Source organism: Oryza sativa, chromosome 5, assembly GCF_034140825.1.
Source record: "Oryza sativa Japonica Group chromosome 5, ASM3414082v1".
NCBI lineage: Eukaryota > Viridiplantae > Streptophyta > Magnoliopsida > Poales > Poaceae > Oryza > Oryza sativa.
In genome coordinates, this window is record NC_089039.1 from 22,729,136 (window position 1) to 22,750,305 (window position 21,170).

Here is a 21,170-nt window from a genome sequence, read left to right on the forward strand (position 1 = left end):
AGAAACCCGACGATAACAAAAAAGTATAACTGCAACACCCCAGATTTACCAACACATTAAACCAAACACACCATCATCATATGTACCATCGATTACCCAAATCCTGATATAACAAACTTTTTCATCAAACCATATACACAATACACATATCCAACTTGACAAAGGATTCTATGGAACATATCCACGTGGTTAAAAATAAATCTGAGTTCTACTGGAATTTCCACTTATTACTACCCTGGAAATTACTTTCAAACCCAAAATTACTCATCAAAGCTGGTAAAAAAAAACACAATCCAGCCTGTATAAACATCCTCTCATCTACCAGACCACATCCCTTGCACCTGCGAACTCTCCACGCCTCCACAAATAAAGCTCGTCCCGAGGAAGGGCGGCGACCCACCCCCCCCAATCGCCAAAACCCTAACTCCGATCCGATCGAGCTCTGCTTCCCATGGCGACTGCCGCGAGCCAGGCGAGCCTCCTGCTCCAGAAGCAGCTCAAAGGTACGGATCGGAACGGCCCCCCGTGCAATCTTATCTCGTCTAATCTCCTATTTTTTTTTTTGGTCCCGATTCGTCGGCGATCGGTTCTTGATCTTGGCCCGCCTTTTTGCGGGATCGTTGCAGATCTCGCGAAGAACCCCGTGGATGGGTTCTCGGCGGGGCTTGTGGACGATAGCAACGTGTTCGAGTGGCAGGTCACCATCATCGGCCCGCCCGATACCCTGTAGTAAGTTCAATTCCCACACCCCCCCTCTAATCGCTGCGCGATTGCTGGTTTGTAGATCGATTGGTTTACGCCTATTCGTCGCCGTGTTTTGATTATGTTTGTTTTGCGTTTACACCATGGCAATTCCACCTGGTAGATATTGATGTACAGTGCTTATGAATTGTTGTGAAAACTGTCTGAATTCCATATTGCCGTGTTGATCTGGAGGGTGTAGCTCAACGAATTTGCATTACCTATGTATCTCGGTGTTGATATATGGAATTGCCTGTTCAGTTATGCGCCTTGGAGACATGCACGAAGCCTTTCTGTGTTTGTGGTTCTACAATTGATAATAAGATATATTAGTTATAGGGAGCTGAGACTTGGGAGTAAGGTAGAGGCCAGTATCTTGTTTCAATATTCAACGGGGATAAAAAAGGGCTGAATTGGATTAATAGCTCCTTTTAAGTATGTGGGTATTGCTGGATCGATAGAAACAATTGGTTTAGTGGATGTACAAGATTTGTAGGATGGGGAGCTTCATATTCATCTGAGTTCATATCCATCATGTTCCTGTCTGGAAAGTTTGACGCACGTTTAAATGCCAACTATCCCTACCCCTTCTTTTAGTGGGGATTATATTTTGCCCTGGCAAATGTACACGCACAACTTGATTTAATAAAACAGGTGAACGTAGTATAACCAGCTGTTTTCATGATACTGGTTTGCTTGGTTTTGGATTGATACACAATTATTTTAGCGTTCATATGAGGTGACCTTAATCGATTAATAACTGGGTGCGCCTATCATATAGCTAGATCATCTGGCATATCGATTATTTACCTTAATCAATTAATAACTGGGTGACCTTAACCTTAATCAATTAATATTGCTAGATCATCTGGCATATGGTTAAAGTGACAATGATTTAAATAATACACTTGGTTAATATTGGAGTTACATGCATTTTGTGATATGGTTTGATGGAAATTCTTAAGAATCATTTGGCTGCTATTTTGCATTGGAAAAGGGAAGAGAAACACATTTTGACCTCAAATCTGCCGGCACTCAACAAGGGTTCACCGGAAACCTATATTCCAAAGCAGTGTATTACGTATACCATGTTATCTAAGTATATATTTCCTGTTTTTCTTATCTACTAGAACGAGATCTTCCTTTTGACACTCTGGTTTTTGGTAACAGATTAGTATTGCTTAAGTATTACAGATACGGGGTATCTATGGCAGTCATGTCATGTGACATGCTGCAAACAAGTAGCAACAAAAGATCCATAATGCAAATGAAAAAAAAAATGATAGGATGAAGCATATGGGTCTGTTTGGTCCATCAATTTGTCTTCCAATATTAGATTATTGTCCTTTTTAGCTCACCCAATAAAACGGCAGTGTGCTTTTTTGGCCTAGTCCCTTCTCTTGTAATCCATTGTGCATACAATAGCACCAGTTCTGTTCTTCCTATCAAGTTCCTCTGCTCCTCTTGATTTCTCTTCCCCTCTCTCCAACGTTGACAACTCAACACCCCATCTGCTTTTCACCATCATGCCCTCGTTCCTCAGTTGGAATGAGGAATTGTGGCAAACTCATTGCCTCCTTCCTCTGTTGATGCTCTTCCTGTGATGCGGAAGAGCCACTGGCAGCAGTCACATCCATGGAGGTCAAGCGGCTGATGAAGCATAGAAAGCGCACAGACCATATCATATGCGCACTACCTCATGCCAATGCCATATAGCTCAATTTTTCTATTTGTTTTAATGCTAAATGCTACATTGTGTTTCCAGTACACCGTATTGTGGTGTATCGCCTTATCACATACAGGAATGGCACTTAGCTGTTGTATCGGGTGATTCCTAGAGTATCATTGAGTCATTCTCAATCTGTGCCAGTACTGTTAATAGCTTCTAGTGATTAAGCTGTGCCTCTTGATTTGCTTTCTGTACATTTATCTGTCGATTGATTTGACTATTATCTGTGTTTCTTCTGTGCTTAAGTGATTGTACATTTTTAAAACTTCTTTGTTCTTACTTTAAAAGCTTAATTTTTTTGCTTTAAACCAATATCTTTATATATTTCACTGGACCTTGGTAAGATTTAATGTGTGAACTTCTGTTTCTGCAGTGATGGAGGCTACTTCAATGCAATAATGACCTTCCCCCAGAATTATCCGAATAGTCCCCCATCAGTAAGGTTTACCTCTGAGATGTGGCATCCAAATGGTAAGCTTGCTATTGATCTATGATTTTGCTATATCAATTTTCTAACAGGGTTTATAATGTTCAATTCTTAGTTTATCCTGATGGGCGCGTATGCATTTCTATCCTTCATCCACCTGGCGAAGATCCCAACGGTTATGAGCTTGCGAGCGAACGGTGGACACCTGTGCATACAGTAGGTTCTTTTTTACAATGCATACAAGTGTTTTTCTCTCTTTGTTCGTTGGCACAGGTGTTTTGTCCAACATTCTTATAGACTCTTCAATTCGGTATAAACATGCATCACAGCAAATCTGTATCAAGTGTCTGTTCCACTAGCTAATAGTTGCGAAGCCCAAAGTCTTCTCTGATCTGAAGATGCCCTGGAATGTAAAACATTTTATGATGCTAGCATGTTTCTACATTTTCTTGTTCTAATCACCTAAACTTATTGGATATATAATCCCAATCTTTCAAAACAGATTTTTGCTGACTAGAAATCTATCAATCTCAGATAGTTATGAACATCCATCCTGTGATTTCTTTAAGTAGCAGTAATATATGAATTTTATGGTTAGGAATATGATTCCACGTATTGCTTGTCCAAAATAACCTAAAATTCATTTTGGAGGCTTGGCGCGCACTTATCAGTGTTAATTTGGAAGATTTGTGGTCAATTATTTTCTTGCTAAATTATTTTGTGCTTGTAACTTGCAGGTTGAAAGTATAGTTCTGAGCATCATTTCGATGCTCTCTAGTCCAAATGATGAGTCTCCAGCAAATATTGAAGCGGCTGTAAGTGCACTCGTTGTCTATCTGCAATTCTCTTGCCCTTTCTTACGTGCTGCATTAAGTCTAGACTTACAAGAGGAACGGAAAATTATTCTGCTGCTCCAATGCAATGTTGTAAATGTATTTATCTTATTTACAGATTTCAATTTCACTAATAGATGAGTGAGATATCTTGATTGTATGTTGCATCCTAAAATAAAAACCGCAATTTGAGTCTCTCTGTTGAACATGGATGGGGGTTTCTCTCTGTGTTGATCTCATCGCAGTTAGCAGAGTAATTGCCCGTTGACATCCACAAAACATGTGTGCCACTGAAGGTCTTGATAGTCATTCAATTTGATTTGTGCCATGTCTAGAAGTTTCTAGTACTTCATTCCTTCACTGCAAAAACGTATATTCTGTTTCTATTACTTTCTGAACGTGTGCTTTGAAATTTGTGGTGCTGGTGCAGAAGGATTGGAGAGAAAAGAGGGACGATTTCAAGAAAAAGGTTAGACGCATTGTTCGTAAATCACAGGAAATGCTCTGAAAGATAAGGAGCACAAGGGGGAGTAAGCGAGTGCTACAACAGGTGCACTACACTTAACTGTCTGTCGTCAAACGACTACCTAAAGATAGCATTTTTGCTTCTTCCCCTGTATATTTCCCCCTCAGTGTCATTCGAGTGGTGATGTTGGTCTTGTCTCCGAGATGCTCGGAAATGTTGCCTATTCTAGAAATTTCGATTGTATTGTGTGGCATGGAGTGTCAACGTTGAGGAATATTTTGGAATGCTGCCAATTAGTCATAATTGTCGTAATGAACTTTTCATAACAGAAAACCTAGTTTCACATATCTGTTGGCTTACTGCAGCAGCCCGGAATGCCATCTCGTTGTGAGTATATAACTCTGATTTGTTTGAGTATTGTTTATGGCCGCAAAAGGATGGTTTTAGGCTTGTAGCATGTCTACTCTGACTTTCATATTCTTCCTGTACCTGTACGTTGCCAATCATATGGAAATCAACTGGCAGCAATCTGGTTATCTTTTCAGCCATAAGCTAGTTGGGGCAAAATTTTCTTTGCAGGTTACCTTGTATTATTTCAATAGAAGCAAGGGAAATATCCCTTGATTAAGGCCGTGTTTAGTTCCTCCTCTAATTTTTTTTAACGTATATAGATACACTTTTAAAGCATTAAACGTAAACTAATAACAAAATAAACTACAGACGAATCTATTAAGCCTAATTAATCTGTCATTAGCAAATGTTTACTGTAGCATCACATCGTTAAATCATGGCGTAATTAGGTTTAAAAGATTCGTTTCGCAATTTACATGCAAACCGTGTAATTGGTTTTTTTCGTCTATATTTAATGCTCCATGCATATGTCTAAACAATTGATGTGACGGAATTTTTGAAAGTTTGAAGAAACTAAACACAGCCTTAAAAAAGAAAGCTTTACTAATCCTCATATGGCAATCAATTCGGAGCCATTGCCCATTGGTGCCACCAGACTTTGATGGGTAATGAGGTTTATCTAAAAGTAGCATGACAACCAACGACCCATCCATGACTTACATGAGTCTTTTCTAAAAGAAGGCTATGATGTTTTAAAAGAAACGACCACTGACAACGAAATGGATCTGCAGCAACAACTCTGCATCGATCATTCGGTACCCTGGAGGCAAGAAAGGCAGCTGGGGACCAAACACCGCCAACAACTGTGTGATTGGAACCATGACTCCATGTCTGCATCGTTGTCATATATAGAGTCCGCATTCATTGTTATATATAGTGCCTGACAAACTGGAGCTACGTGAAAAAGGAAAAAAAAAACAGAAACAGCAAGAACAGGGTTTGATCGCAGTGGGATTCGAACCCACGACTTTTAGATTCGGAATCTAACGCGATATCCACTTCGCTATGCGACCCTGTCTCGTGTGTTTTCAGTTTTGAGATGAAAGGCCACGGCCTTTGGCAGAGGTATTCCACATTTCCACGATCCCACCTACTTCCTTCGTCCCATAATATAACAACCCAGTATCGGATAAGATATTTCATAATACAACGAATGTGGACAGGAGGGTGTCTAGATTCATTGTACTATGAAATGTCACATCCGGTACTAGATTGTTATATTATGGGACGGAGAGAGTATTAGATTAGGCACAACCTAAAAGCTGATCTGTCAGCGATGAGCAACAGATGAAGAGTGGGAGGGATTGTTGCCAGTTCAGTTGTGGAGCTTGAGGATAGATTTTGAGGGGTGGAAACACAAAGTGTGGTGGTAGAGCCATCGATGCACAACTTTAATCATAGTGTGTATGAATGCATTATTATACAAATGAGAGTTTGCTTTTTAATATAAATTTAATGAGGCCAACGATTTGTTGTTAGCTTCCTTCTATTTGAACGTGTGTTACGGAGCACACTTGTTTGAGTGTGATGTATATGTATAGTGGTGTGTACGCGCATGACTCGAATATTTTCGGTGATAACCAATGATCTAGAAATTGTCCCATGTACAAAAGGAGTCTTTGAGAAGGTTTTTAGCGAGTTTAAAGAAAGAGAATATCAGTACAACGGTTTGGCAACTCGTCAAGGTCCAATCCATTCCCACGTTATCAAGAAACGCCTATAAGGGCATGTTCAATGGTAGAGACGAGTATGGTCTCTTAAACAATATAAGATTATTAAAAGACCATGTCTTTACAATAGTTGAGACGACAAAGGCTCTAATCATTAACTCAAAAAATATTCCTTTTATTAATATTCTTTCTATTTTTTTACCCTCATGCAACCATATTTCCATATTATAGTGATTAAGAGTCGTTGTTAAGCCGTTGTCATGCATAACAACGATGTTTTGTCTCTCCCCTGTCTCTTTCTTCCATGTTAACAAGTATTCCTAATTAGCAACGCTAAGAGACCACTATTGACAACCATTGTACATGCCCTAAGGCTAAAAAGAAAGACCAAGCTCCCTGCCTATCCTAAACTCTCTTAATGTTGTGTTCGTAAGGGTATGTTCTAATTTTCCACACGTTTATCAAATTGCTAAATCGTATGCTTCTTTTTTTGCAAAAAATTTCTATAGGAAAGTTGCTTTTAGAAATTATATTAATTCTTTTTAAGTTTTTTTAAGTTAATACTTAATTAATCATACGCTAATACATACTCCTTCCGTTTCACAATGTAAGTCATTTTAGCATTTCCCACATTCATATTGATGTTAATGATTCATACATTTTAGCATTTCCCACATTCATATTGATGTTAATGATTCATAATGATATGAATCATTAACATCAATATGAATGTGGGAAATGCTAAAATGACTTACATTGTGAAACGGAGGAAGTACTATGTTTTGCGTGCCAGTCCTGAATGCACCCAAAATACCGATGATACATCGACACCATGTTTTTAGCGCCATATTTTTAACAAGACTGTTTTTCTATTCCTACTGAGAATCTAGGCTAAAAATGAAAATGAGTCTGGTCCATTTGAAATTTGAATATGGCCTCGCGAATGTGATCGACAACCCAGCATGCAGACGGTCCATTTGTCTCTTCCTAATTTGGCATAAATGTAATTAAAATTTGGTGCATTCCCTCTGCCACAAACGGTGTCGTGGTGTAGTTGGTTATCACGTCAGTCTAACACACTGAAGGTCTCCGGTTCGAGTCCGGGCGACGCCATCTTTTTTAAATTAAAAACTAAAATGGTTATTTTACCCTCTTCCTTTTATTTTTGAACCTTTTAAATTTTTTTAATCATAAGTTCAAAATGCTTATTTCACCTTCTTATTTTTCCTTTTTTAAAGTTCAAAATGGATATTTTACCCTCTTCTTTTTCCTTTTTGAACTTTTTTTTTAAAATTTTTTTACCCTCTTCCTTTTATTTTTGAACCTTTTAAATTTTTTTTATTATAAGTTCAAAATGCTTATTTCACCTTCTTATTTTTCCTTTTTTAAAGTTCAAAATGGATATTTTACCCTCTTCTTTTTCCTTTTTGAACTTTTTTTTTTAAAAAGTCATCACAAGTTCAAAATGTCTGTTTCACCTTCTTATTTTCCCTTTTATATTAAAAACTAAAATGGTTATTTTACCCTCTTCCATTTATTTTTGAACCTTTTAAAATTTTTTTATCATAAGTTCAAAATGCTTATTTCACCTTCTTATTTTTCCTTTTTAAAAGTTCAAAATGGATATTTTACCCTCTTCTTTTTCCTTTTTGAACTTTTTTTTTAAAAAAAGTCATCACAAGTTCAAAATGTTTGTTTCACTTTCCCTTTTTTAAATTCAAAATGGTTATTTACCCTCTTCTTTTCCTTTCTAAACCTTTTTTTTTTTACAAAAAGTCATCACAAGTTAAAAATGTTTGTTTTACCCTCTTATCTTTTATTTCCAAGTTCAAAATGCTTATTTTTAACCTCTTATTTTCCCTTTTTTTAAAAGTTCAAGATGCTTATTTCACCCTCCTATTTCACCTTTTCTAAAATTCAAAATGGTTATTTTACCCTTATCTTTTCCTTTTTGAACTTTTCTTTAAAAAATATCATAAGTTCTAAATGTTTGTTTTACCCTCTTTTTTTTTTCCTATTATCAAGTTCAAAATGCTTATTTTACCCTCTTTTTTTTCATTTTTTTTCAAGTTCAAAATGTTTTCCTTTTTTTTAGAATTTTGTAATGCTTATTTTACCTTCTTGTTTTCCCTTTTTTCTAAGTCCAAAATATTACCAGCCTTCCCTCTCAAGCACCGTCAACACAGTCTCACTTCTTTGGGGGAGCGTCTGTGTCATGGCCGTTTGGATCTAGCCTTCCTACTAGTGGATCTAGGGCCCTACCACCACTCTGCAACCCCAGAGCAGTTGTTGTCAAGCCCTCCACCACCTCTACCCTACGCCGCTGCTGCTCTTTCGCTGAGATGTCGCCCCTCCCTCGCTCCAGTCACGCACTAGAGCGGTTGCTTCTAAACAAGGACAATAAGGAGCTTCTATCTCAGGAGAGAAAGGAGAGGTAGAGGAGGATAAGATCGAAACTGAGTGTTGGGGGAGGGCTTCTATCGTGGGACTTAGAGAGTATTTTATGTTTGTTAACCATGCCACGTCGATTCGTTGGTCATTGCAAACTCTATATATACTATATAGGGTGTTGCCTGTAAAAATTGATTTTGACAGACAATTCCTTAAGAGGGCCGCTTATAAAACTGTTCCTATTTTTTTCAAGCAGTCCTCTTAAAACTACCAGGTAGGGCTAGAATTATGGGGTCTTCAGTTATTTTAGAAGTGGAAATTTTATAGTCCGCCTTATAAAAATCAAGCCTAGATGCTGTGAAAAATCGTTTTTCTGGTAGTCTTCTCTTCATCTTTCTTTTTTTGGCTAACAAGTTCAAAATGTTTTCTCTTTTTTTTACAAGTTCATAATGCTTATTTTACTATCTTATTTTCCTTTTTTTTCCAATTTCAAAATGTTTATTACAGCTCATACAGTTTTATTGCTGCCCTCTTTATTTCAAGTTCAAAATGCCTACTATTGCTCATTCAGTTTTGCTGGAATTGTCAGCTCAAATTCACCATGCAAAACCGGGACGAATGCAAAGGGAGAAAAAAAAATCCCCTACGCCTGCTCCATCTGGGTGCCCAAAATTTCCGCCCAATTCTTGGGCTTTGGTACCTCAGCCATATCGGTTATCTGAGCCCAATCAAAACGCCCTACACATCTCCCATCTCCACCCGTCCATTTTTCCAACGTTCTAGATCCATCCACCGATCTGTGGCCTCTCCCTCACGACCAATCATGTCCCACCTCTCCCCTCTATATATCCCCCCTCCCCCATCCCATAAATCAATCCCCACACCATGTCGCAACGCATCCACTTCCTCTCTCGTTGCCAATTCGAGTCTTCTCAACCTCTCGATCCGGGCGTGATGGTGCCGAAGGCGGAGAAGAAGCCGGCAGAGAAGAAGCCAGCAGAGGAGAAGGTGCCCAAGGGGGAGAAGAAACCCAAGGCGGAGAAGCAGCTACCGACGTCCAAGTAGGGTGGCACCGGTGACAAGAAGGGGAAGAAGAAGGCGAAGAAAAGCGTGGAGACCTATAAAATCTACATCTTCAAGGTGCTCAAGCAGGTGCATCCAGACATAGGAATCTCCTCCAAGGCCATGTCCATCATGAATTCCTTCGTCAACGACATTTTCGAGAAGCTCGAGCAGGAGGCCGCGAGGCTTGCCAGGTACAACAAGAAGCCCACAATCACCTCCCGCGAGATCCAGACCTCTGTTCGTCTCGTCCTCCCCGGCGAGCTTGCCAAGCACGCCGTCTCCGAGGGCACCAAGGCCGTCACCAAGTTCACCTCCTCCTAAATTGTTAGCCCTTTTCCTTTCGGTTTGTAATTGTCAACAATGTGGTACTATGCTTGGTTCCAAATCAAGATTTGTTACTAGTATAACAAGATCGGTGCAGTTTGAGATGCAATTTGATCACAAAATGAGATGTGGAGAATCTGTGGTTGTGAATTTTGTTGTTGCATTCAGTTGTGGGTGTCGTCTTCGTCTTGGTCTCCGGCGATGTCGTCCGGGTTGAGGAATTCCTCCGGGACGTTGCCGGGGAGGTCGGAGCCGTAGACATGGCCCATCTTGGTGCGCTTCGTCTCGAGGTACCTCTGGTTCTCCTTGGTGATGGGGGAGATCACCGGAACCCTGCCGACGACGGCGAGCCCGTAGCCCTTGAGCCCGACGAACTTTGCCGGGTTGTTCGTCATCAGCCGCATCGTGCGCACCCCCATGTCCCGCAGAATCTGAAATGGGATCAAAATCATCAAAATGCAAATGCAAATGCAAAATTGAATTCAGAATGCGCCATGGTTGATGTCGGTGCACTACCTGGGCGCCGATGCCGTACTCGCGGGAGTCGACGGCGAGGCCGAGCTCGACGTTGGCCTGGACGGTGTCGTGGCCGTCGTCCTGGAGGTTGTAGGCGCGGAGCTTCTGGCCGAGGCCGATGCCGCGGCCCTCGTGGCCGCGGAGGTAGACGAGGACGCCGCGGCCGGCCTTGTCGATGAGCTGCATCGCCAGGTCCAGCTGGTTGCCGCAGTCGCAGCGGGCGGAGCCGAGGATGTCGCCGGTCAGGCACTCGGAATGGACCCTCACCAAGACGTCCTCGCCGTCGCCGATGTCGCCCTGCGGATCAGCCACAAAATTTTTGCATTTGCTGAAATGAGCGATGAACTGATCGATCATTCTGCTGCCCAATTGTTATTTCTAACCCATTATCTAACAAAAAAAATTGTTATTTCTAACACATCAAACAAGAACAGAACTTGCAGAAAATTTGCTGAAATAAACGATGAAACGATGGAGTATTCTGCCAATTTGTTATTTCTGACAAATCGAACAAGGACAGAATTTGTATTTTTCTGCCCAATTTCTAGTCCAGGAGAAGAAGGGAAAAGAGCAGGAATTTGCAGAAAATTTTACTGAAATGAGCGATGACTTGATGAGTTAATCTGCTCTTCTGACACATCAAACAAGAACATAATTTGCATTTTCTGCCCAATTTCAAGTCCCAGGAGAAGGGAAAAGAGCATAATGTATATCACCTTTGCAACAGCAATGTGCTCGGTTCCATCAAGCTTGGATTGGTAGCAGTAAGCTCGGAAAAGGCCCCATTTCGTCGGCAAACGAGATACAGCAATCAGTTCCACCAGCTTCTCCCTCTTCCTTCTATACCTGAATCAGACCAAAAGAATGAGATGAGATTTCACAAAAGATGTTTGCATATCTGAAAAATCCTAACATATACTGTCCTAGTTCCATGACCAATGGCATCTCATTTCTGGTTCGAGCATCTTAGCTTCAAATTCACACGGTTATTTTCCATGATTAAAAATACCTAGTTCCTCCTAGGTAATTCCCATTTTTCTTATTTCAGGTTCCACCTTGGAGAGTAGTTTCAGCAGTGCATTCTAAAGAAGAACAATTCTGGCTATGAAGTTTCACCGAAAGAAAGAAGAAAACAAGCTATAAGTTCACAAAGGGTTCACCTTAAGGTATACTAACCGGATGAGATCAGCGATTGAAACAATTGGGATATCATGCTCCAAAGCCATCTGTTTCAGCACTGGCATTCCTGCCATTGAACCATCCACTGGGTTGATGACGGTTGACAGGACAGACACAGGGCGCAAGCCAGCCAACGCGACAAGATCGACGGATGCCTCAGTATGTCCAGCTCTTTTTAGCACACCACCGTTTCGGTATTTTAGAGGGAATATATGGCCTGGTCTTCTGAGGTCAGTTGGCTTAGAATCAGGGGAGGCTAGAGTAAAAATCGTTTTTGCCCTATCTGCAGCCGAGACGCCGGTTGATATGCCCACTCTGGCATCCTGGACAGATTGTAAACAGTGCTTGAGTTAGTGTCACAACTGAGGACCATGAATCAGTTTGGATCCTGGATGGATCATTTGGTGTCTGCAAAATCTACTAAACAACAAATATTTACCACTGTTACTGTGGAAGCAGCAGCTGAAATATCCTCAATTTCTGCAATTGGAGACATCATAGGAATCATCAATCTTGTTAAGTCCTCTTCCTTCATGCCCACTGAGATGATCCCAGAACCATTCCTGATCATGAATGCAATAGATTCTGGGTCTGCCAGCGTAGCTGCCATGACAAGATCCCCTTCATTATCACCGCTTTCATCATCTACAGCAATAACAAACTGGAGAAGAATGAATAGTTAACTTTGTAGCTAAATTTAACTACACAAGGGAAACAATAATAATGTGACTGTACAACAGTACAAATGAAACAACAATAATGCATATGCATGGGTACTGTCCTGAATTTTGAAGTGTGTAGAGCCTTGCTAGTTGCTACACGAAAATTTGAGTATTACAGTATTTCTATTCAGCTTATCATTTTGAATGAAAATGTGGATGAAAATTGAAACAGCATTATAAGGACAGCAATATGGTTTGCTATTGCATAAATGCACTACAGCTTGGTTTCACCTCACCAAGCAAAGAATATTGTGATGGAAGGCTGGATTGCTGGAAGAAACTAATGTCACTGTGCATGTATTTGGAGTATTATTGTGCATGTAGAATGGCCTTAACTTTGGTCTTGACCATACATGGTCCATGTCCAAGAAGTACATGAGTGGAACTATTTTGTCTTAAACTAGGCTGAGATTGGTAAGTGAAAAGAGAAGTACTGAGTACACAGATGAAAGGTTAAAGACGTGAATAGATATTACATACCTTTCCTTCATGCAATGCGCCTATAGCCTCATCAATAGAGGAAAAACCATCAGTTGGTTTGTCTGGGTCACCCTCTGCATCGCTAACAAAGAAATCACCAGTTTCCTGAGTGATTTTAGCACCAACAGTCCGAAAGGAAGCACTAGATCCATTGAATCCTTGCAAAACAGGTCCATTATTGCTTTCCTTTAAAGGATCATTCAAATTCTCTCCTCCCCCAAGTCCACCAATTGCATAACATCTCAATTTTAAGCTCCCCTTTCTGATAACAGCAAATCCTATGCTGTTGATACCACCGCTTCCTTGTTGAACCCTGAAAGATCAGAATAACCAGAAAATTACAGAGAAGATATGAAATTTTATGATCCCAGAAAATTTCAACAAGACCTTTTGCATAGACAAAACAAAGCGGGAGAATCATACCTTGTGTTAACAACCGTTTGTGATGACAATTGAGAGCTCAGAAGAACACGGTCCATTTGGTGATCCCGGTAAAACCGATCCACGCTCCTCAGGCTTGTCCTCCGAGATATTGCTTATATACCTTTATCTTCTAAAGTGTCACAACACCTCTCAGCCTATCATTTGGAGTTATCTGCTCATGAGGATAACACAGGGAAAATCCAACAATGTGGAGGCAAAAGCAGCCACATATTCCTGAGCTGCAAGATAGCAGCTGCCGAACCGGCACATCACACACTTTCAGGAGATGCCAAGATAATGGCATTTGATTGTACTCTTAGACTCCAGTCAAATGCAACTGAAGTTGGACCTGATAATGACAGGCAGGTTCATCTTTCATTCTTTTTTGGATGATTTATGCCCCCCATAATGACACTTGGAGGCCAATGGCTCAATGCCCATATGATGATCTCAAGAAGTTATTAGGGACTTGAGAATTTCTCCAGATTAAGCCATTTTCTGAGGCAACAGAAGATCACCAGATTGCCAAATGAGTACTCAAAACTTTCAGAGGCACACAGCGAGAGAGCCAAGCGTCCCATCGCTCTGAAACTTGCATAGTGTGTCGTCCTAGTACTACTTCCCCTAAGAAATGCAGGTAAGCGAGGTCGCGCCCCGCCGCACCTGCCGATGCCGGGGGGCGCGGTGGCCGTGCGCTGAGCCAGCCGCGGGCGTCGACTCTCCGAGGGCGGCGGAGAGAGCGCGGCACCGGCGATGGCCGCCGCGCCATGGGTGGAGAAGGCAGCCTAGGCGCCACGGCGACGCCACGCCGCAGCATCTCCGGTGGGGGGAAGAGGTGGATTTCGCCATTTTGGCCTTTTTGGGAGAGAAGGCTCTGCTTGATGATGCTTCGATGATGGATGGGGAAATCAAAAGGGGACCAACAAGGATTATCGCAAATTCTGTGATATCATACGAGATAACGACTCACCAGATGAACCTTTGATTCTGTACATGAGTTAGACTGGAAACCTTTTTTTTTTCTTTTTGGCAAAATGTGCTAAAACTTGCTTCCTCTGTTTCATAGGATAAGACTTTCTAGTATTGCCTACATTCATTTAGATGTTAATGAATCTAGACATATGTATGTGTTTAGATTTATTAACATCTATATGTATGTGGGCAATGCTAGAAAGTCTTACATTGTGAAACAGAGAGAGTAAGTAGTACTCCGTTTCATCGGATGCTTTGAACTTTTTCTAAGTCACTTCTTTTACTTTGATCTGAGTTTATAGAAAAACTAATTTGAGGTAGTAGATTCTAACACATACTAACACTGCCATCATATTAGAGGGTGAAACTCCACTCTGACAACGATTAGTGAACATGGATTTGTAACAGACATTGATCGCTAACAGAATTATCATATAGAACAAGTATCTTGCATAATGTTATTCATGTTCTAAAGATCAAAAGAACCTCTCAACAACATAAAATAAAGCTAGAGAACGCTCTGGTTTGTCATAAGCCTTCTGCTCCGGAGTTCTGGCTGATTTTAGGACCTGCCCATTGTTTGCTGGCGAGTGACTTGGTCCATGGATCAAGAGGGACCCGCTGAGGTGGCTGTGGTGTTGCAGGTTTTGCCTCTCGAAGTTCATTCTCCCGGTCGACAAACCTGTGTATGATGACATGGCCAATTGAATCTCATCAGTCATCATGACAGTTTCCTGATTGAAGTTGGTTCTTTTACAGTTTACTAGTTAAAAAACAAGATGAAGAAAACAAAAATTCATTTCAGAGAGTAGCAGTGTAGCACCACTTTCTAAACATGAACACCACAAAAAGTAAACCAGTGTATCGATATGAACTTGAAGTCGATAAACGGATTTATTAGAAAGAAAACACAAAAAGGGATGCTTGCCTTCTGCAATTCTTGATTTAGTGAAAGAAACGGATGATTTTTTTTTTGAATGCCTGAAACGGATGAATAGAATAGAACATGAAGGGTACTTGTCTGTTAGTCCAATAGTTACAACTTTGAAATGAATATGAAGAAAACGAATTGCATCAGACCAGAACACTTGCAACAAACAGCAATGAGAAATTCAAATGTAAATTTTGAATTTTCCTAGTTATGGTAAACAAGGAAAAGACATACTCAATGTATGCCATTGGTGCAGCATCGCCAACCCGTATCCTAGTCCGCAGTAGTCTTGTATATCCACCAGCTCGATCTCTACAAACAAAGGAAACATAATGGACATGCATAAGGTAAATCTTGACAGCCAAGTTCCTTTAGACATGCTAGCCAGAACAAAAATCAAAATCAAAAGTGAAACCAACTCATAGCGGGCTAAAAGTTACTTGTAGCGGTAGGCGAGTTCTGTGAATAACTTGTGAACAACATTGTCACCCCGAACAAAGGCTGAGGCACGTCTTGCTGCATCAAGCGTACCCTATAGAATAATAGAACTTTCTAATGTTAACATAGGAACGGCTTTGACAGTAAGAACATTAAGAGATTAATATATCTGGCAAGGACATTTAGCTCATGATGCTCTAGACAACATAAACGATATTTCAAATCCAAGAAATTCCCCACATTAGAAATCTGTGGACTCTCTACCTCATTCTGACTGAGCACCACTTGGATAATTGGAATGTGACAAGTTAGCAACATTAAGAAAACCATTTTCCAAGATTCCTTGCTTACATGGATATAAAGTACTCGCATCGTCACAAAATCAGTTACTTTTGAAGCCTATTTTTTCTTAAGCCAAAGAATTTGAACAATATACCTCACGTTACATAGTCAGAATTTTCATCGATCTGAATCATTTACTAATGGCAGGATTACCAACAACTTGTAAGTAAGGTACAATCACTCTATATTATCCGGTGATATTTTTTTCTTTCCTTTTGTTGTGGTCAAATACATAAGGTCAAATCATGTAAGTCTGCTACCGCCTACGGCCCAGCAAAGGATGAGAATTCAGAACAAGAGTTGCACAAGAACGAGAATTTCCAGCTTGAGTTTTCATCTCGACAGAATGTATACCTCTTTGCCGAGCTGCACCATCTGATCCGCTTTCGTCCGCACCTCCTTCGCCTGAAACGTCAAGAAGCAACACACAGAAAAGAAAAAAAAAAATCAAATTTCCTGGCGCAGAAAACCTGCATTCCCACCGCTAGGTGTTCGACGAAATGCCGGAACCACGGAGAGACAGGACGCGGGCTACCTTCGCGACGGTGGTCTCGATCCGCTCATGCTTCACCAGCTGCGACACCATAGTCCTGCCCAGGGAAAGGGATAGAGAAGGGCAAAGAGAGAGATAGACGGACAGCCGTGGGTCAGGGCCATGACTTCAGCGTGGGTGCGACGAGGCGAAATGGAGACCGGGGAGATGGGGTTGGAGAGGCGGAGAAGCCAGACCTGAGCATGGAGACGCGGTGGGCGGCGTGGCGGCCCAGCTTGCGGAACTTCCCCATGGCGGCGGCGGAGGGGGGCGGCGCCGGCGGGAGAGCGGCCGCGGCGGCGAGCGATCAGACAGTACAGTGTGAAATTCACCAAGTTGCCACTTTGGTAGGCCTCGTCGCCGTTTGTGACAGAGTGCTACGTTTCATGGGCCTTTACAGGGCCCAATAATTCTAATTGGGCCATGTCCTAATGTACAGCCAACCTACTACTGCCTCTATCTCAGTTTGATCATCGTCAAAAAATTTTAAGGTATTTTTTTCAAAATAATCATCATTTAACAAAGTGTCTATTGCTTGGTTTTGCAAAGAGTAAATGTGCATCGTGGAATGCCCGGTATGCGCGCAACCAACCAAAAATAATTTCTGTTGGTTTAACCCATGCGATATTTAGAGTGTGAATTAATTTCTGTTGGACACGATCACTTTCATCGATGATGATTAATTTTAGAATGATTGATGTTTTAGTGTCATTGTTCTTGTTGTTCTTTACTTAAGGGATGATCATACTGGGATAGAGGGAGTATACTTCAGAAATTCAGATTTTGTTTGGATTGAAGCCGTTTTTCGTCCTATCAAAATTTTAGAAACTTTTTAATAGTATCAAATAAATGTTTGGTGTGCTACCAACTTTTTCTCACGCTAGTTCAAATTCTAAATTACCAAATTTGGTAATAGCACTATGACACTATCAAAATGTTAGTAGGGAAAAATTTGGCTCCGAATCAGCAATCAAGCAAGTAGCTTGCATTTCTCTCTATAAAAAAACCAAGCAGCTTTACCATTATCATATCGCGCTTAATGTTTTAGCCATTATAATCAGAATCATGAGTACATGCTTTCTCGTAAATAAATAAACAAAGAGAAATTTCAAAAAGGGATCATGTACTACTATGTATGAGCATCGAGACGGAGCTGGTTTCTTCAGGCTCGTTTCTTGGCGCCTCCCGATTTCCCCAGCTTCGACCTGCGCTGCTTGAACACATGCAGGTACAGCTTCATCCACAGAAACGGGTAGACTGCCAGCACAGCCTGCAGCATGAGGAAGGTCAGCTAGCGATCGAATTGCATTTCCATCAGCAGTGTTGCATGCTTCAGTTTCATCACATTATCTGAAAAAAATGTTTCAGTTTCATCAGACATTCACAGGCTATGGCTTGACCTACCACTAGGAAGGAATGGTAGCTCATGGAGAACTTCCCAAAGAAGCCAGAGTAGAGTTTCCTCTCCTTCACAAATGGGAGAGCTTGGTACATAGTCCACACTGCGGAGATGGCAAGAAAAGTATATTTACAGCAAAAGACTGCAAGATTAGTAGGTGTAAAGAGAGGGGAAGTTTGGTGGGTGAGAATTTTGGAATTGGCTTACTTTCTCCTGGGCCTACTCCAATTGGATACAGCGGTATAAAGGCAGTGTACCTACATGGTGCAAATAAGTAGAAAGGGTTAATTAGTCTCTGATCAGGAGAACAGCAGTCACCTGGAAAAAAGACCATAAGCAGCGCGGTAAAACTAGGGACTGGTAAGCAACAGTAGTACTGCAGTTAAACATTGTGATCCATTATTATATCATGTAAAGAAACAAAATCAACATAGCAGCGATGTACTGGCGATTTTGGAGTAGGAACAATATTAGATGAACCTGGATATAAAAATGACATGCATGGTGATTCATTTTAATATCCCAGTTAATAGTTCCAGCTCAGTGATCTTTCTGTAGCTTACTCAATACGGTTATTGTAATTTGAACAACAAGTTTGCAATTTTACAACTTCTTTTAGAAGACAGAAGGTAAAACAACCATGATACTGTGTCCATCTTTCTGCTTCCTATGCTGGTTTCAGTGCAAGGTGTCTTTAAACGGAAAATAAAAATGACCTGTGACCAAAAATATTTTTGAAGAATGGAGAATTGTGTAACTTTCTACCAAAAACAATAGAAAACAACCAGAAAATAGTGGAAAACAAGAGGTGTACTGGGCACCGAGCCTAAGAGAAGCTACTAAGAAAATACTGTGGATGCATCCTTGGATGTGGGAACTGGAGTTCATTTGCAAATCAAACCTGAGATATGTTAGCCATGGTGGACAAACTTTTAAGGTTGTCAGAGCATAATGTGAGTATCTGATGACCTGCACCATGAAGAAATTAGACTTCAGATAAAAGACTGAACAAAAATAGCATTGTCTTGCGAATTATTTCAAAATAAGGTAAGTACTGAGTACCATTGAGTTAAACCAAAATGTAGATGCCTAAATAATGCTTTTCGTTCACATGCACGGAGGTTAGTAAAAGGGTATTTTCGTGTCATAGAACTTGGAAACATATTTGTCTGTCGTGGATTTCAGTTGGTACATGCACAGACAGTTCTATTCATGCTAGCATTTCCTTAGGCAGTAGTACCAGCTCAACTTATCCTCTTAACAGCTAAACGTAGTTGTCAGATCATCCCTTTCAACACGTAATTGACATTTTAATATGAATGAAACAGGTGAAATAATATTAGCTCCATTGGCATAGATCATTGTGCAGTAAAATAGAAACAAAATATGTGCATCCTGAGAAGGTTCCACCAGAAATTTCTCGTTATATCATGAGATTGCATCATAGAAAATCATTTTTTAATGTACTCAAAAAGCATCAGTATTGTTTTTATGAGAACAAGGCAAACCACAAAAAGAGGAGAAAATGATGTAGTATCATTTTGTGCCACACCTCAGATATGCTCCAAGCCATGAACGTTATGAACACGGAAGGGCTACTCTGAACCTGCATTTGGCACAGGAGACTAAATTAGTAAACCTAAGTTGAAACCTTGAGAGGCACTACTGTAAAAAGGTAATAACAGAAAATGTATCATTGGAAATTTTATAATAAGGAAGAAATTTCCTTCTTCACTAGGTCGAAGTGCAAATTCGTTTTTGCGGTTGGCTCTTCCATTTACACATGACAAAATAAAAAACACAAATTCTACGGGATTTTCACATGAATTTGTTCAATTCCTCCAAGAATCCCGCAAAATTCATCCGTTCCAAACGAAGCAGAAATTTGCAGTCCTCCCCACCTCGGGGATTTGCCGAACCACAGCGAGAACGAAGTGAGTCCTCCCTCCCCACTGCAAGAAGGCAAGAAGCGGCGACGTGTGCACCAATCCTGAATCAAACAGCAACGAATCTCCTCGTCAAATTTCACATCAAAGAGAGCGGCGCGCGAGGAATTCAGCGGCTCAATCAACCCACCGATGGCGGCATGGATCGTTTCAAGAATCGCCCACGTCTGCAGCAAGCCTTGAAACAACAAGAAACGAATCCCCAAGAAGGGGGAAAAGAAAAACATCACTCCCTCCGCTCGTCGAGACGAGACCAAATCAAAGACATACGAGGAAGGGCACGGAGGAGGGATACACGCACATACGAGGTCGCCGGCGACGGCGTATGACGAGTGGACGGAGGAGGGAGGGGCGAGGCAGGGCAGCAGGCGGAGCAAGGCGACGAACCTGCAGAGGAGGAAGCCAAAAAGAAAAAAAAAAGAAAAAATCAGAGCGAAACGAGGGATTGGACGCACGAACGCAGCGAACTTCTCGGCTGCGGGTGGAGTACCATCCGAGGGCCTGGACGGAGTTGTAGGAGAGGAGGTAGAGCTGCGACGGGCGAGCCATGGCGGCTGCACTGCTGCAGTGTGCTTGCCGTGGCTACTGGCAATGGGATTTTCTGTGGCTGCGGTTATTTGCCGTTTGGGCTTTTCTTTTTCTTTTGTTGAAGCATATGTATCTTCTAATACACTTCCTCTATCCCTGAATATTTGACTCCGTTAATTTTTTAAAGCATGTTTAACTATTTATTCTATTCAAAAACTTTTGTAAAATATGTAAAACTATATGTATACATAAAAGTATATTTAATAATGAATCAAATGATAGGAAAAGAACTAATAATTACTTAAATTTCTTAATAAGACAAACGGTCCAACATGTTTTAAAAAGTCAACGGCGCCAAATATTTAGGGACGGAGGGAGTATAAAATAGTGATTTGTCAATGTATATATATTAAAGTTGAGTAACTTACAACCTATCATAAAAAAAACTCTTATAGATCAATGACACTATTGAGTAATAAAACAATCTTGTTGGTGCACGGTAAAATGGTGGATAGATAGGAGTAAGTCATCGGTATCGAACAATGACACTGGCTAGTATGTAGTGGGTTTTACTTAAGTTCTCAAAATAATCTATGTCTGACATCATTTATACATAAATCCTTTTAATCACAAGATTTGAAATTGACCCACTCTTAAAATAAGCATATAATGTGTCAATGTTCGTAGTTGGTAGATTTGTGAGGG

General features: G+C 40.9%; 4 protein-coding genes, 2 non-coding genes and 1 pseudogene across 8 annotated transcripts; 3 read left to right on the forward strand and 4 right to left on the reverse strand.

The window, feature by feature from the left end:
- Positions 1–337: 337 nt before the first annotated feature.
- LOC4339013 (ubiquitin-conjugating enzyme E2 7) lies at positions 338–4,541 on the forward strand. The gene is made up of 6 exons (XM_015785065.3): positions 338–503; positions 627–729; positions 2,844–2,941; positions 3,013–3,113; positions 3,635–3,712; positions 4,161–4,541. Exons 1-6 carry the CDS (start codon positions 452–454, stop codon positions 4,236–4,238), a joined length of 510 nt encoding a protein of 169 aa, XP_015640551.1. The 5' UTR covers positions 338–451; the 3' UTR covers positions 4,239–4,541.
- Positions 4,542–5,547: 1,006 nt separating this feature from the next.
- Positions 5,548–5,620, reverse strand: TRNAR-CCG (transfer RNA arginine (anticodon CCG)). Its single transcript has one exon. It is a non-coding gene; the product is annotated as a tRNA-Arg (tRNA).
- Positions 5,621–7,316: 1,696 nt separating this feature from the next.
- On the forward strand, positions 7,317–7,390 carry TRNAV-AAC (transfer RNA valine (anticodon AAC)). The gene has a single exon. It is a non-coding gene; the product is annotated as a tRNA-Val (tRNA).
- A 2,151-nt stretch (positions 7,391–9,541) lies between these two features.
- Positions 9,542–10,207, forward strand: LOC4339016 (histone H2B.11-like; annotated as a pseudogene).
- LOC4339017 (probable monofunctional riboflavin biosynthesis protein RIBA 3, chloroplastic) lies at positions 10,108–13,467 on the reverse strand. 2 transcript variants are annotated; one of them, NM_001402568.1, is made up of 7 exons: positions 13,378–13,467; positions 12,955–13,267; positions 12,192–12,397; positions 11,750–12,075; positions 11,290–11,419; positions 10,574–10,870; positions 10,108–10,488 (listed from the first exon to the last, which is right to left on the reverse strand). In NM_001402568.1, exons 3-7 carry the CDS (start codon positions 12,360–12,362, stop codon positions 10,222–10,224), a joined length of 1,191 nt encoding a protein of 396 aa, NP_001389497.1. In that variant the 5' UTR covers positions 12,363–12,397; positions 12,955–13,267; positions 13,378–13,467; the 3' UTR covers positions 10,108–10,221. The 2 variants fall into 2 exon arrangements, with proteins under 2 accessions (NP_001389497.1, NP_001389496.1); NM_001402567.1 differs by having other exon boundaries at positions 12,192–12,413.
- Positions 13,468–14,760: 1,293 nt separating this feature from the next.
- LOC4339018 (uncharacterized) lies at positions 14,761–16,930 on the reverse strand. Of its 2 annotated transcripts, XM_015782837.3 has the most exons (7): positions 16,790–16,930; positions 16,596–16,650; positions 16,415–16,465; positions 15,721–15,812; positions 15,515–15,592; positions 15,278–15,330; positions 14,761–15,031 (listed from the first exon to the last, which is right to left on the reverse strand). In XM_015782837.3, the coding sequence occupies exons 1-7, from the start codon at positions 16,843–16,845 to the stop codon at positions 14,826–14,828; spliced, it is 591 nt and encodes a 196-aa protein (XP_015638323.1). In that variant the 5' UTR covers positions 16,846–16,930; the 3' UTR covers positions 14,761–14,825. The 2 variants fall into 2 exon arrangements, with proteins under 2 accessions (XP_015638323.1, XP_015638324.1); XM_015782838.3 differs by lacking the exon at positions 15,278–15,330.
- Positions 16,931–17,588: 658 nt separating this feature from the next.
- Positions 17,589–20,527, reverse strand: LOC4339019 (uncharacterized). Its single transcript, XM_015782432.3, has 9 exons — positions 20,428–20,527; positions 20,239–20,324; positions 20,068–20,115; positions 19,893–19,981; positions 19,544–19,597; positions 18,893–18,960; positions 18,199–18,248; positions 17,997–18,094; positions 17,589–17,862 (listed from the first exon to the last, which is right to left on the reverse strand). Exons 1-9 carry the CDS (start codon positions 20,484–20,486, stop codon positions 17,755–17,757), a joined length of 660 nt encoding a protein of 219 aa, XP_015637918.1. The 5' UTR covers positions 20,487–20,527; the 3' UTR covers positions 17,589–17,754.
- Positions 20,528–21,170: the final 643 nt, after the last annotated feature.